Raw genomic sequence first — 17271 nt, 5'->3', positions numbered from 1 at the left:
ACTTTCGGGAAAAAAACACAAAAAACGGAAAAAATACTGCTTTATTACCTTTTTCAGTACATTTCCAGGTGCATAGGCTGGCTGATCTCCTTCCTGCTCCTCATATTCATCCTCCAGACTTCTTTTTAGTAAGTTTTTCTTCTGTCTAATTTTTTTTCTCTATATCTTCTTGAGCTTTCTCTGCCTTCCAAATTCGCCGCCGGTCAAGCTTTTTCATTGCTGTAATAAAATGCTTGCCCTGGTGACACTCCTATTTCTTGAAATACTTTGCATTTGCCAATGTAGCCATCATTAAAAAGCTGTAACAGCTTCATATATGCCAAATTTCAAAGTTTTAATCTCCACAAATGTTCTTTTTAGGTATGTAGGATCCAAATGACATTGTTGAGGGACTCATTGGGATTTTGAGTTTTTCCCTTAGTACATTTGCCCAGTAGAGTTGGATTGGCTAGATCTTGAAAAATAGGTTTAATAAATGTCATTAGGTTTTTCAGGCAAGTGAAAAATGGCTGCCATGATCATAGTTTTTCATTGGATTTTACGGCTTTGCGGTACTTACACCAGGTTTCTTCATCATCTGGACATAGTCCATGTTGAGGCCTTTCATTAGAAGACATCACATGGAAAAACTCTGCCCAAATGGCTTTTTTTTCATGTCTTCCAACAGAGTTTGTGTTGCGTCTAATTGCCAATCCGTAGTATTTTTGGAGCTGAATAATGGCAGAATCTGTTAGCTTGTTCTTGCCGCCAAGTCGTGAGCCGTCAGGGAGTGTTTTAGTCTTAGCTTTTAGATTTTTTAATCTCGATCCCATCCGTTTCTGGACATGGCCTATGCATTCTATCTTTGTTATGGCAGTATCACCATAGGGCTTGGCTTCGCATACACTGGAGTACGCCTTGCTGTTCTCCATCACCAAGGTATTCAAGGTAACGAGCCTCATACAATGCCTGCGAGCGCTGAAAAATTTGCGACTGCTCCAGCAACTTCCATGGCTCCACTAGAACCTTCAAAGTTTGCGATACAGCCATCACCATGCGTGTTGTTTAGTCTATTAGTGCATCTGCAATATTTAGATAAAATCTCGATGTCTAGGACCTTACCTGGTTTTGATAAAGATGTCACTGATACCACTCCATTTAGTGAAAAGGTGACCCCGCTTCTGCCATGAGCCATCAGCAGCTATAGCGAGGTCTCTGCAACCATCATTATCCGATACAGCTTCTTGCACAGCACTTTGCATTGACTTCTTACACACTAACTCAGCAATTGAACCCAAGTAATGCTCATGTTCATGATATCTCAAAGGCGGAGGTGTAAGATTCATAAAAGCGCAAATTTTCTCCGCAGCCACTCTACCTTTGCCTATGTACGCATAGCATAAACCAAACGAAGATTTAGGTCATAAAATGTGTTAGGCCTATCAGACTTTGCTTCATTCTGATTAGTGTTAGGCCTGACTAATTCAGAGTTTGTCACAGTAATAGTGTTTTCACAATCAGAACAGCTGACTATAATTTTTGATGCTAGGCCTACAATGTGTTTTACTTTGTAAACAAGTTTGGCCATGGCAATTTTTACACACTGAAACGTTACTAAGAGCCTCATTCAACACATCCTATATTAACTATACAGTTTTCAGACTCATCATTTTCATTCAATTGGTACTGTTTCAAAAAAGGACTGACCTTCTTAGAAGATGCACTTTGAGGTCTTGGCCTATCCACATTTGGAGTATTGGTACCTCGATTGTTACTTGATACCTGAGAAACTAGGCCTAGGACTAGTTGGAGGGTTTATGTTGATTTCCTTTGAAAAACGCGTTTCTTGAAAGCAGGCTTTGAACGTGGCATTATAAAATTCACTACACTCATAACAAAAAATACTCAGAAACTCTCCACTAAACTCACAAAAAACCATAATCATTTACGTAATTTTTCACTCTCTAAAACAGAAATGTCAGTAACCAAAAACATGTATGCTACCTAGGTTTATAAGCAATGGTTATAAAACAGATGTTTTGTTGGTTAGTGTAAGTTGTTGACATAACAAACTGTCACTGCCAACCAAATCATGAACATGACTGCAACGAAGTAGTACTATAACAGCACCATTCAAAGTGTGACTGCTACAGGCCCGAAACTGCCTGCAGGCCTATTTAAAAAAAAATATTTCGGACACTTCTAGTCATCATAAAAAAAATTTAATACCACCATTGTTATCGGGAAATTCCAAACTTTAATAAAAAAAAAAAAAAAAAAAATTTGTAATTTTTGAGATTTTTTTACGAAGTGCTCCCCTTAAGAGTGCCCTAAAAGTGAGGTTTTTTAATTTGGTATTTTGTTTTTTTAGGTGATTTTGGTAGAAGTGTTATGAAAAACACTCAATTAAAAATTTCTTAATTTTTTTGAAATTATTCAAACTATGCACAAAAGTTACTACATTTAAAAATATGAATATAAGATTAAATATTGTCAGTATTTATTTCCTAATAAACATACTTAGGTAGATATTAAGTACAAGTTGGTAACAGTACACAAGTTACCCCAGAAATCTTTTATGATATGAAAGGCACGGAAACAATTGGGCACACAAAGCATAACGTTGCGGTAGGGGCACAAGCACAAACATGTTGTATCCCGGTGCCGCTGCTCGTCAACACCGATCCATCTGCACACGTGTCCTACTTTCTTTTTTATCTTGTCATTTTTATCTGTAGCAGGGATGGTGGCAGGGAAATGTCAGGCAGTGGGTCTCAGGGGAGTATCTCAACAAAAAATTTCTTCTGAAAGTCTTCCCCGGGCCATTTTACACAAACACATATAAATTACACAAACACCCACATTTATTTCCTCACAGTAAACACAACAAAAATGTTTACGAACAGTCAGATCATCCGGTAACGTAAAAGTGAGGTTACAACTTTTGTCCAGTACACAAACAGAAATAGAATCAGCTGATTATTTGAAACAACGTATTGAATACCGTCATATGGCAGTAAATAAACAAAATAGTAACTGCTATCTAGTGGGAACGATGAAAATTACTTGAAAGTGTTTGTTATATATTCCGCTAGATCACATAGGTATCCAGGAGAGTACCAAATTCATTACGTAACATTATTGTGAAAACGGTTTAGTGCTTTCCGCATGCCTGTCGGGATTACTGCAGCATGTAGTGTGCTCACGAATTCGTTTAGGGATTACTAGTCAAAAAGTAAAAACTAATCAAAAACCTAACCCAATACATAAATATTTGTTAGTATATCAAACTATCGGAAAATGATAATTTTTGGTTTTTTAATAAATAAATTATAATCAAACATTTACATTATAAAACTATATTTATTCAGACAACTATTAACCGAATGCGATTGACTTCTAGTTCAATCGCAAATCTAAGTACGACAATGCCATAACCTCAAAAATTTTGTGTTCTCAATAGTTTACAATGTACTTCAAAATAAAAGTAGACTATCATATACAACAGTTATGGATAACCTGTTCAGTGTGGATACAAGTGAACAGTGAGCCAAGATTGACAAGGGTGTCCTATAATTAGTTTAATTTTTGTACTGAAATGAAATTTGTAAATAAAAAAGTTAATATTAAAGTTTATAATTTCTTTTTAACCCTTATAACGTCAGTATATCTTTTCACGACTTCCAGCAAACGGCACAATATTAAAAAAAAAAATTTTTAAATGTGTAAAGTTCATTTTTATTTTTACTTTCTATAATTATGGTAAGTATAAAAAAGTAAAAATTTTAAAATTATCTTGTACGTACATATATTTATGGGACATTAAATTGTAGATATAAATAAAGTCAAAATAAAAGGCACACAAAATTTTATTAGCTAAACTATAAACATTACCAGACAATTATATAAATTACACTTGTGATAAATATAAAAAAGAAATGCATGATTGTAAATATACAACTAACCTAATAGTGTTCTTTTATATAAACAGAAAACACGGCGAAGGAAACCGACTCAGCGATGGTTAGACACGCACTACCTGTAGCCAAACTGCAAACAAAAGTGCGCGCGCTGTACGGCGTCTGTGCCGTGTGGCGGGGAGAGTGTCTAGACACAGCGTCTATTGTTTCAAACAATGTAACGCGACAGCTATATTTTGACGCTTGACATAGGTCAATAACCCACACACATGGTTGATGCATACCGTTAGTGACATTGATCGGATTTAAAAGGAACTTAAATTTGCTATAGACGCAGTTTTGTGTCGATGCGCTGTACCGCGTCTTTGCCGTTTGGAGATAGTTTGTCTATGCGCCATACGGCGTCTGTGATGACGTTATAAGGGTTAAAAAGACCTCAGTGAAGCATTAATTTATTATTATTTTCTTAATTAATTTTAATATTTTTCTTGTGATTTTTAACTATATACATTTATAATTTTGTATTGATTATACGAAACAAGTATATTTTTAGAGTTTCAGATAAAATTCAGTACATTTACTTTACAAAATTGACTAATGTTCATTAGTAACAGATGAAAAACGTGAACAAAAAACAGCTGTTAGGTGTTTGTGAAAGAGATATGCAACAATAAACCATGCTAAATTTACTCCAAACAATAGGTTTTAATAGTTATTACGTTACAACGGTTTGTTAGTGTCAATTATGTTTCAGGGACCATTACTTGATAAAGTTTAATAGTACAGAATAATATGTACACAATTTTAAAATGGTATGTAAAAAAAAAACGTTTTTTTTTTAATTTCAATGTAGCTTAATATTTTCTGAATACTTTTTTGTAGCAGTACAATCTACAAATTATAAAAATGTAGTGAATGAAATCGCAGAAAACTGTAAGAAAGTAAATTTTATAATCTTGATATTGCTTTTCTTTTGACAAAGCAACTCAACATGTCTTGTGGCCTTCATTTTTTTTGAAAAGTTGGTTTTCGAATTGCTAGTGTTACAGTTTGTTGTGAAACCGTAATATACATGTTAAACCAATAGAGAACTTTAAACCTCAAATTTTCATAGACATATCAAAGCTTGTATAGAATCAGAATCATCTTTATTTACAGTCATTAAGATTATAAATAGTGTCTTTTACAATAATGTGAGTTTTGAGTCTTCAAGCAGTTTCAGATGAGAGTTTCACTGTAGAATTCTTCGAGTTTGTAAAATGGTGGGTCCAGGAGCCATGCTTTTAGTGCCGATCTCAGCGAGTTCCCTCTCTTGGTGTGCAATTCTTGAGGCAGTGAAGTGTGAAGTTTTCTGCCGATGTAGGATGGTTTAGTTTCAAATAGCGTTAGGTGGTGTGCTGGCAGGATGTAAAGCTCGTCGTTTCTGGTGTTGTGATGGTGAGTGTCCTTGTTCCTTGGCAGATCTTTTCCATCTACGTACATCACTACCTCTTGGATGTAGAGTGAGACAACAGTCATGATTTTCTGTGCTCTGAATGCATCTCTGCAGCTATCCAGGTAGTGTAGGCCGGCAAGGGCCCTAATACATTTCTTTTGGAGTGTCAGGATTCTTTTTAGGTTGAGTTTTGATTACCACCCCATACAGAAAGACCATATCTTATGTGTGATTCAAATAGAGAAAAATAAGCTGTTTTAGCTGTTTCTAAGTTGCTAAGAGATATTATTTGTTTTATCATGTATAGGCTAGTATTTAGTTTTTTACTCAGATTGTCTATGTGTGGGGTCCGAGATGTTTTCATCTATAGTCAAGCCTAAGAACTTAACATGTGTCTCCAAGCGTACATCTGGGATGATTTGAACTTCGGTCGCTCTTCTTCCAAATGCTATCTGGCTGGTTTTAGTCAGGTTTGCGACCAGATAATTCCCATTGCAATATTGGTATGCCATGTTGTGGGCAACGTAGGATGATACTGCCAGGTCGTCTGCGGTTTGTCCTTTAAGTAGCAGGGTTGTATCGTCCGCGTACATGAGAAGTAAGCAAAATTCTCCCACATAGTGAGGCAAGTCATTTACAAACAAGATGAAGAGTGCTGGTCCTAGAACCGATCCTTGAGGCACGCCTCTTTGAACTGGAAGAGGCGTTCATCTTATTTCTTCTGTGATTCCTCTGTGTAATGTAAGCTAATGTAAAACACTTGGTTTTGCTGTCATGATTATTTTTAAGTGTGCATAAATTATGAAGAAAAATGTGAACGCTAATAGTGATCAAGTTACTGTTCTCTGATGTTCTTTATGGTGTGTGTGAACCACTTATTCCATAAACATTACTATTAAATTGAGTGCCCATAAATTAAAAACTGAAAGTCAAATGAAAATTTTCTGGCATCAACTATTTCATTCCTCTATTTCTGCCCACAGAGATACCTGTAGCGGGATGGAGTACCTGGAACTGCGGAAGGTGGTCCACAGAGATCTGGCTGCAAGAAACGTTCTAATCTCCGAGGCTGGAGTGGCGAAAGTTGCCGACTTTGGTCTCGCTCGAGAGGAGAACTTCAACCTGGACTGCGGAAAAACTACCCATCAAGTGGACCGCCCCGGAAGCTCTCAAGCAAGGGGTAAGTCAGAATTTAAATCGTTATTTATTTGTAATCACAATATGTAATACTTTAACAACAGAGAGTATTATTTAGATTCCAATCTTACAGTATCCACAGTACTTATATTTCATAAGTACCAATTTATCTTTCCTGACTGAGAAAGGGCAAAATGATCACTGGTGTATGTTATACAGTGTTATCGAACTCATTGCGTAATAGCTCTAAGAACATTCATTGTTAGCTCATAAAGCTGCGTTTTGCACTAGAGTTGCCGACACTAGTTGCTAGTAGAAGTTTGCAATTTGCATTTGCAACACAGTACACTGTTTGCTTTATTTTTGTCTGCAACTGAATCAGAACAAGCCAGGTGACACATCCAGTGTAAAAAATTTCGAGTGCGTTGGACCTTGTACTTGCTGCATCAGCATGTCTTGTTTTGGCTAATCTTAGAAGACTGAGAAGGTACTGGGTGAAACCTGCATTTTGGTTAAGAGCAAAGTATAGTGGTAGTAATCTCTTAACAGATAGATGATAGGTAAAGGTCTTCTTACGGAAGAATTGAGGTGCGATGGTAGTATAAAATACTTCCTTCAAACATCTAGTAAGTAGAGAACACGTATGATCACAAGAAAATTCAACAAGACGTACACTATAAGGTGATCAGAGTAGAGGGGTGGCATGATCACGTGGAAAGGATTGGCAGGATTAGTTGCATATATTCACAGAGCACTGTAACTCACACTGCCAACCGAAGTTGGCAGTCGTCTTTGATCTTAAGCAACTTCTATCGGAAACCTAATTTTTAGTTGCCAGCTCTCATAAAATCAGTGCGCAATCACCAAAAGTTACAGTGGTTTTGAAGCCTTTTTTTAAATCGCCAATGAAAGTCGGCAAAAAAGGTTTGCAACGCGGAAATCACTTTAAAGTGGGAAGTAGTGTAAACGCGACTCGAAAGTATTTTTTTTATAGAAAAAAGCACCAACTTTTTCATTAGCTGGAATTATGGCTGCAAAATAGTTTACAAAGATACTGACTCATAAAAGTAAAATTTGTTACAATATGTTACAAAATAATAGTTGAAAATGTGTCACAAATGTGATTTTCCTAATATTTATTTAGCCTTCAGAACCCTCTTCTTCCATACACAAGGAGCCCTCATGATGTAAAAAATACTTTGTTTTGGGACACTCCTACATGTTTTATACATACATTTTTAACTTTCTTCACCGTACAGTCTTAAAGAAAAATCTTATGAAAAAATAATACAATCCAAAAGGTTTCTATTAAATTACAAACTTAATTACAGAAATAATATGATCTGTTTACTATCCAGTGTTTAAAAACCCTCAAATACTCATAATTGTTTTCTGAAGTTTATACTTTTTATAGCTTTGATTTCAATGTATAATATCTGACTTTTTCATCAATTTCATTCACATTGTTGTATAAATTAGGTACAGTTTGACAAACTATGTTGAGGCTGGTGGTTATCAACTTTACTTAAAAAGTCAAAACACTAGATCCAATTTTCAGAACTTGGCTACCTGAACATAGTTGTTGTCAAACTGAAACAGTTCTACAGAATATGTGCAGCAATATGACTGACAGTGGTATAAAACCCACTGAAATATGAATTATACATTAGGATAAACATTTCAGAATGTTTAAAATGCATGTAGCATATTTTCTACACATCGATTGACAAATTTTCTGACCAATCAGTTTATGTCAATAAGATGAATGTGAATGAATGATTGTACGAATCATAGTCACGAATTTCTCTCTATTTTTTTCTTTATCTTCCAAAATGTATATCTATGATTAATATTTATTGTGATGTTTATATTGACAGTATTTTTGGTGTGTTACAGAAATTCTCAAACAAGTCTGACATGTGGAGCTTCGGGATCCTTCTGTGGGAGATTTACTCCTTCGGACGAGTGCCTTATCCAAGGATAGTGAGTATCAAAGTTGGAGTCTATAATTAGTTTTAACTTGATTCCAGATCAAGGTTATTAAAGATGTATGTGTAAAATCAAGATGGAAACAAGTTTAAAGTATGGAGATGATTTGTAGTTTTCCACAAGGATCCGTACTCGAACCATTCTTGTTTGTAGTTACAATAAATGATTTTGTTTTTATAGCTTGCCTTATACATCACTGGTATAAACTGGCAACTTAACTCTTTTGAAATTAAGGGTTCAGTACTTTACTCATAGAAACAAAAGTACACCTAAATGGTTTTAAATTGATGGTTTGTTATTTCCCTGTAACTTTTTCAGTAAATAAACTTAGTGAAAAGGTTCTAAATGTGTAAAATATTAGGATTAGATTTGTAGATTTAGTTATAGTTACACTCTCACCTAGGCTAGATTTGTAATAAACTTTCCAGGTTATATATTTCTATGTTAAGAGATTTTGTTAGCTCCTTACTGTTATAGCAAATTACTCTTTAAAAAATCCACTTATAATATAAAAATTTCAAATAATAGTTCTTTGAACAGTGTTTGTATAGCAAAATAGTCTTAGCCTGATAAAAATATTCCTTTAAACAATGATGTGGAATAAAAAGCTGGTTTTAACATTAAACAAGAATAAAGACAGTATATTGGTATGACATTGAATAAGCTCTACATAACTTCTATTTAAAATGCTTGTTTCAGTTTTAAAAGTATGATATTGATATTTTTAATATTTCAGTCTACTTTTTGTAGTTAAGAGAGGGAAAGTGTCGGTATGGAAAAAATGTTTAAAGTATTTAATTATTTTTGTTCTTTTTAATTATAATGTTTCAAAATATATTTCATTCATTCATGAATTGTCAGAAGATTGTGTCAGGAAATACTGTATGAGTCATTGTTCCACACCACAAAAAAATCTATCATCTAGTTGATAAAGAAACCAAACAGGAAGGTGATACGCACTGAGAACTGGGTTATTTGATCAATTTAAAGATGTGAAGAATAATAATGCTCTTATTTTAATGTTTCAAATATTTGTACTACACAATGAAAATTGTAAAAATTAAAGGTTCTCTATTATTTGATTGATTATTGGTTACAGTTAATTTCACTATTCGATTTTAAATATGTTCTCTGAAATATTATGAACATTTCATATTAACTGAGCCAGTACTAGTTAATATGGGAGGATGAAGGGAACGCTGACATTTGCTATAATAACAGTAACAACTAACAAAACTTTTTGGAGAGTTGAAACTCATTGTCTTCTTCATTGTTCAGACTTCAAAAGTTGTAGTTAAGTGTGTAAAAGTAAATAACGATAAAAAAAATCTCAAAGCGAAACCATTGCATGTGTAGAATGTCTTAGGTGAAATATTTAGGTGAGACCTGTGCCAGTCATTCACTTATTAAATTGCACTAGCAAAATATGTGTGTAACCTTTAAAGTAACGGTTTCTCATGAAAAAAGCCAATAATGTTTATTTTTGCAGCCCTTAGCAGACGTAGTGAAGCATGTCGAGAAAGGCTACAAGATGGAGGCTCCCGAGGGTTGTCCACCTGAGGTGTACGAGATTATGAGACAGGTACAGTGGAATCTCATTTTTTATTTGATTTAAATAAGGAGAGAATCTTTTTTTCCCTTTTTAAAATCTAATCATTTCCTTCAACAATATACATACAGGGTGTCAAACAAAGTTCGGCAAAAAATTCTAACGTAAGCATAGCTCAAGATGTACATTAATTGAAGTCCAAAGCTAAACGTAAAATTAATAATTTTATATTATAATAACTGATACCAGGTGTTTCCCTTTAGCATTCATCTCTGCTAAACAACCCCTTTATAATGATGCAAATCTTGAGCTAAGTTTGCGGTGAAAACTCCTTGTAGATCTTTCTCCATTGGGTGTCTACCACCTTAAACCTATGTCTTAAGTCCGGTATCCATTTACTAAATTTAACTTTCACAATCTGAACTTAGACAAGAATATTAAAACATCATTTAGAACAGGACATATATTGTAAATATTTCAAACCTTAACCAGCGTAATTTTTTAAAGAGTGAACCCTTTGAGGTCGGATTTGCGGCATTGTACTCTACTAATAAAGACCTTTAATTTGATGTACTACTCGACCTATGCTTTCATTTAAGATTTTCCTCTGACACCCTGCGGGCCATCTGTTTGACATGAAAAAACTGGTAGTTACTTTAAAAAGTAGACTTTTAGGTGCAGTAATGACGTACCAAGTTTTATCGCTTTACCTGTAATTGTTCGGGAGTTACCAAGCTAGTGCAGGATTCTTTTTCTACACCCCGTATATTGTAATGGCATCGTCAGTGAAACAATTAAAAATATGGGTATAATTCCGTCAAACGACTATGTGACATAAGATAATATAAATTACGATGTCAAAAAGTTGAACATTTAAAATATTCATCCACCCTATAAAAGGGTTTCTTAATAACCAATCATAAAACACATCAGCAAATTTTCCTTCTGTTAAAACCTATGGTAACTTATTATAAATAACTTTACGCCTAAATACTTGTGGTAACTCATCGTTTTTGAAAGTGTACATTTTGGTAACTCTAGTTTATCCCTATGTCTTGGCTCATAGAGAAATGAATAGAAAATATTTTATTCAGCTACTGCACATGGGCACATGCACACGCGTGTTTTTAGGTGTATGAGGTCACAAGCAGAAGCAACAAACATATCAAAACAGCTGATACCTCTCAACTGACAATAGTGGTTTGTTCCTCCCCGCTTGTGCAAACATACTTTTAAAGTAGTTGTGCTCTCTCATGTCGTAGTTGATGGATGTATAGTAGTTGATGGATTTCGTTAAAAAAAATACCGTTACGATAGTAATAAAAATGTCCAAATAGATGGTATCTAGTAAAATTATTTTAAACTATACTGGTTCTTTGTTTTTTTAATTTAAAAATTTATATTTGGAAACTAAGTTTTAATATATCAAAAGCAACGCAATAAGTGGTTAAATTTATTCCATAACATATTTTGTAAACTGTATGTAGATTACTAAAATAATGAAATGTTGTGGGTTTGTAAAAATAATGTTTTAACTCGAAGTTAATTTTTTCCATCTATGTTCATGCATTAATATGCACATACTGTGTCTTCTTATAAATGATAGCTGTCCAGCATTAAAAAACAGATGTGTTAAATAAATAAACATTATAGTACATATACTGTGTACGTGGTGTAGTAATATAAAAAATCTCAGTTTTCTACAAAAGAAAAAATAGGTTTATGTTTCAATATTTTTTCCATCATGATTAGGCCGTTTCAGTGTTTTTCTCAATAATTTCAAGTTAAAAACAAATACTAAAAAAATTTTCCTAAAAATAATTTTTTACTAAAAAAATATATTTATTTCCAACGAAAAATATTACGGAAACTAATTTAATTTTAAATAATAAAAGGTTGGAGTATGACTTTTAGTTTTTATAATATGCCCATTTTCCTGTAACTTTATAAATCCCTTAAAAATAGCCTATTATTTTTAATGAACTCTTACTATGATTAGGGAGTTAAAATGAACAAAATGTTTAAAAACTGAAGAGCACATCTGAATCAATACTGAGCTATTCTCCTTTATATTTCTTTTTTGTGACTTCATGTTGTAATTTATTTAAGCATTATTTTAACACATTCACTGCGGATGACAAAATTACCGGTGACAGAAAATGCGGGAATTATTTTGTTTTTTACTTACCCAAAACGGAGTCAGGATAGCCGAAAGGGTTGTCCAAGGTATCCCGGAAGCATTGTTGGCCGGAACGGGTGATGTCATGTCCGTGCAGAGTCTGCTTGTCATCCGCACCGGGTGTTGGTCCCTGTGTTGTATGTGCTCGCAGCGCACTAGGTTTCGGCACAAACACTCGCGAATTACATGTATATAGTACATGAATGACACGTAGATAGTACATCAATTACACATAGTGGGGTGGGGTGGCCCACTGGGGGTGGGGGACGCCACCTTCACCGTCCCTAGAACTGTCCGAACTCGACTCATTGTCTTCAGATGAAAAATTATCGTCAATAACATTATCGTCTTCCTCCATTATGAGTACATACACTTACACAGTCAACAGACACTATAATCCACTCACACAATATCGCAAAGCATACACAACAAACGAAAATGGCGAACCGGCGACGAATCGCACCAACTGGCTCACCGAAATAGGCACACCTCGCTATGAGTGTTACAGCCTTCCCGGGCAACTGCTCAGCTCACACTGAGGCAATATGAGCTGCCGTATGCTGAGCTCGCTCGTCCACCGCCCGGCACGCCATTTTCACATGACGAGCATGCTCGTCACCAGCAGTGAATGTGTTAATTGCAAATTTGTACAGCATGTTTACATTTTCCATTTTTCTTAATATGCAAAAGGATGTTTCTGACAATACGTCTTTAATTTGTTTGATGAATATAATCATTTTTGCTGTGAAAATTCAATTTGACAATATACCAATGATTGTGTTACAGGCTTGGGATCTGCTGCCGGAGAAGCGGCCGACGTTTAAGGAAGTTAAGGCTAAACTGGCTCAACTGAAGGTTATAACCGTCTAACTCCCACCTCGACTACTGCATCTCACTTCGTCCATGTATAAAGTGAACAAGACATTCTCTTTTATATTATTGTAATGTAATGTTACTATGTACAAATTGTAATTGGTTTTAATTTTATCTATTTGACTGTTTTGTTTTATAGATTTATTGTACATTAAAACATATATTTCTGTATAATATTTAAACACTAACTTCTCCTGATTTACAATACGAATAAAATATGTACTACAATATGTGAGTATTTATTTGGTGACCAGTATATGTTATATAAAGGTGTTGAAAAAAGTATAAAACTACTTTTATGTCTCTAGAACAGATACGGAAAAACTACTGCATACTTTTACTATGTTTAGCTCCATCTACTGTGTTGAATACATTTTTTCAACATATGATTTGATGATGGCCATAAAGAATCCTTAAAAGATTTGATTTAAAGCCTATTTTTTCTGAGTAAATATCCACAACCACAAGTTTAATCCAAAGGATCACCAAGTCAAAAATGGCAACTAATCAAGTTTCAAAGCAGTAGTAATGTAGTCATTGTGCCAAAGGGAAATTCAAAAATTAAATTCCTAACTTTGATATCGAAAGATAAGCACTTTGCTGGTTCAAAATTAAATTATTGACTTGAATGTAATACACTTAATTTGATTATTATGAAAATTGTTTGTCAGTTTATATATTTATTACTATTGCGTTAAATTAGTACTATTAGACTATTGAGTGAAGTTTCAATCTTAAAATGATACAAGAAAATTAAACATGGTACATGAAATCTTCAAATGACAACTAAAATCATTAGGCCATATATGGACAATAAGAGGATGGACTCACAACCTTAAAATGGAGATAATATGGTGGTGAAGTGTACAATGAAATGTCCTGTAGAAACCAATCAATACTGTGTAAACAAAAACATGAACCCAAATGTCACTCATTGTACACAGTCTATAAAAACCTAAGTATATTGGAGAACAAATTGTTGACACAACTTTTTTTCTGTCATGAAGTTGTTCAAACAAAGGGCTATCTTCAGAGCCAGATCCTCTGCCCCTTCCTATCTCAAAATGTGTCCCTCTATATTTAAAGACAAACAAGTTTTAAAAATATTTTGTATTAATAGTAATAAGGTGTTTTTTATGAAATAAATATTTCTACTAGTCATAATAAAATATTTACTTACATAACTTAAGTTTTCATGTAAATTTGGAGGCTAATTTCCAAATGCTCAAATAATTGATACTGAAAAATAATTGTTAGTTATTATACTGTTTATAATAAACATGCACTTTTCATATTTGTTGATAAACTAAATCCATAGCCATGACATTACAAATAAAACATGCCTATTCGGTGACTTTATTTTAGCAAAAGAAAGAGTTGATTTGGAATTTTGGGTTTTCCAAGTTGCCAAATCCAATATGAGTTAGTACTGTAGTGAAGTGAGATAATATCTCGAGTATATGCTTTGAACTCATTAGTTATTGTTACAGTATTTGAATTTTATTGTTTCCTTTAAAGTTCAAGGCTATTGTTAATTCTTGTTGTGTCATCTTTGAAGACTTATAATTACGTTTGAAAGTGTAAAATATTAAAAAAAAATTAATGAAACCACTAGAGCCAGTCTTTGAGCATTCATTGTCATCATCATCATCATCATCATCTGACGTTTCCGTTATCACGGGTTGTCGTACACAGCCTCCTCCACTTTTGTCTGTCATTCCAGGTCTCCTCTTCCTCCACCTGCATTTTCTGTAGTCCCCTTCTCTCTATGTCTTTCCACACTTGGTCCTCCCATCTTCCTCTCGGTCTTCCTCTTGGTCTTCTTCCTCTTTCCTCCTTCAGCACTATTAAAAGAAAAAAGAATTCTTGAAAAGGAAAAGACCAATCTCATGGCCAATTTAGCATCTCTAGAAGCAAAATTGGAGGAGACTAAAGAAACTGAAGAAAAATACCTTAAAAAAATAGAAATTCTTCTAGAAAATGTTTATGAAACAGAAAAACAACTTGAAAAAGAGAAACAACACCGACTTCATCTGCAAGCTGCTTTTGAAGAACAAGACTGTAAACAAACTTCTCCAGTGCTATTCTAGGCATTCTATTATCTCCCATCCTCTTCACATGCCCCATCCACTGTATTCTTCTTCTTTCCATTGTCTCTTGCAGTGAAACTACCTTCAATCTTTCTCTGGTTATTTCATTCCTTATTCTATCTCTTCTTGTAGTCTTCTCTATCCCTCTTAAAAATCTCATTTCTGCAGCTTGCAATCTGCTTAAACGGCAGCATTAAGCAGCATTCATTGTATGAGGTCAAAATCTGTAGGGATTACAGCTAATTTTATTTTCCTTTCAAAAAGGCTCAAGTCCCCAATATTGTTTGTTTTGTTCTTACAAAGTAGACACAGTGTAAATATAACGCAATGTCATATCCAGTTCCAGTTGCAACAACCAGACCTACACAAAATACAATGTAAGTAGTTGCATACCGTTTCTCTCATATCTTGCCTAATGTTGTTGTCTCACACAATTGAGCTTCAGGTTTATACGTTACAGTCATGTCATCGAGTGACAGTGGTGACCAAAAAGAGAAACCCCTTTGGCACAAAATTGTTTGTTAACATATTAGAATACATTTTTATTTGTGACAAATCGAGAGTAACAAAAGGTGTAGAAGGATAAAGGAAGCATGGGACAGCATCACAGAACAGTACTCTCAAGCTACAGGAAAACATGGCAGTGCTTCTCAATTAAATAAATCTTTTTCTAAAATGAACAGCCACTTAAAAAAGAGCACAGACTTGAATGAGACTATAGACTGTAGGCTATAGACCTTATTGGATAGAGCTTAAGGATTGGGAAATGGACTGTTGGTTGTATTGTTCAGTTAAGGAAATTCATTATTTAAAATAGTAATTCATAGGTGTGAAAAGTCTCATCAGTTGAATCCATTTGTTATACTGTTGAAAACTTGTGGCTATTACAGACCATCAAATTAAAATATTGACCGAAGTCAAAACACACAATTCCTACATTATAGTCACTGGAGACATCAACATAGATTACCAGTAAGTAACTGAGATGCAAGTGTCGAAAATGTATATTTAGCCATAAATTCATTAAGTAGCTGCTATAGCCAGGGTGTTTTCTACCTTAACTCCAAGATTTTAAAGATGAGCAGTTATTATACATGTAAAGTTTTGTGTGATAGATTCTTGTTTAGATGTGGGCTATTTTCCTAATAAATTATAAATAAGTAAAGTGATACCCATAAGAAAGGTAATAAGGATGATTACCGTAGTTTTAGACCTATGTCTCTTGTGCCTGTCTTGTCGAAGGTCAATGAGAGGTTAATTGGATTACAAATTGTTCATTATTTAGAAGACAAAGAACTGCTTTCAGTAAAGTAATTTTGATTCAGGAATTGGTGCATACCTTGTGATACAATTACGGTTTTCCTCCAGACTTGCATGGATATCTTAGAGAAAAACTTTGTGTTGAGTCTAAGTTCTTTGACCTCTCAAGGATCTTTGACACGGTACACCATGACTCGTTGATAAAACTGAAGCACATTGGCTTTGATCAGTTGTCCTTGTTTTTCATTCAATCTTATGTTAGTAATAGAACTCAATGTGTTTTATAACGGCTCTTTGTCTGTATTAATAATGTTATAAACAGTGTCCCTCAAGGGTCCATTTTGGGACCTCTATTTTTTTATCATACGAGGGGGTACCCAAAAGTAACCGGAATTGTATTGCCGGCAGCGTGTAGCACACATCCTGCCGCTAGGCGTGTGTCGCGCAACCCATTGCGAGCTCAGTGACCCCAGTTCCGTTGTCCTAGTGCATTCTGTTCGTTCGTAGTGACTGTTTTCGCTAACCCTGTTTTGTTCTTGTTTCGTTTTTTGTCATGGCAAGTTTAAGTGAACAACGTGCAGCTGTGAAATTTTGTTTTTTACTTGGTAAAAATGCTGCAGAAACTATTTTAATGTTGAATACAGCTTATAAAGATGATGCTATGGGGAAAACTCAGGTCTACGTCCTACGAGTGGTTCGCTCGATTTAAAAATGGCGACATGTCGATTGAAGACAAACCTCGTTCTGGACGTCCATCAACCTCTCGAACAGACGAAAATGTTGAGAAAATTTGTGAACTTGTGCTCACCGACCGTCGACAGACAATTGAGGAACTATCAGAGAGTAGTGGGTTAACTTGG

The 17271-nt window shown here is 34.5% G+C and overlaps 1 protein-coding gene across 1 annotated transcript in view; it reads left to right on the top strand.

The window, feature by feature from the left end:
• Positions 1 to 13289, top strand: part of LOC124366920 (tyrosine-protein kinase CSK-like) — a 102081-nt gene extending 88792 nt beyond the window's left edge. Inside the window, 5 exon segments of the mRNA XM_046823523.1 lie at positions 6318 to 6468; positions 6470 to 6514; positions 8368 to 8454; positions 9950 to 10042; positions 12975 to 13289. Of these exon segments, the coding sequence (XP_046679479.1) occupies positions 6318 to 6468; positions 6470 to 6514; positions 8368 to 8454; positions 9950 to 10042; positions 12975 to 13058 (460 nt within the window). The 3' untranslated portion in view covers positions 13059 to 13289.
• Positions 13290 to 17271: the final 3982 nt, after the last annotated feature.

The sequence above is a fragment of the Homalodisca vitripennis genome, chromosome 7 (genome assembly GCF_021130785.1).
Source record: "Homalodisca vitripennis isolate AUS2020 chromosome 7, UT_GWSS_2.1, whole genome shotgun sequence".
Taxonomy (NCBI): domain Eukaryota; kingdom Metazoa; phylum Arthropoda; class Insecta; order Hemiptera; family Cicadellidae; genus Homalodisca; species Homalodisca vitripennis.
The sequence above is the reverse complement of the archived record's forward strand: the minus strand, read 5'-3'. Positions and strand labels throughout refer to the sequence as shown.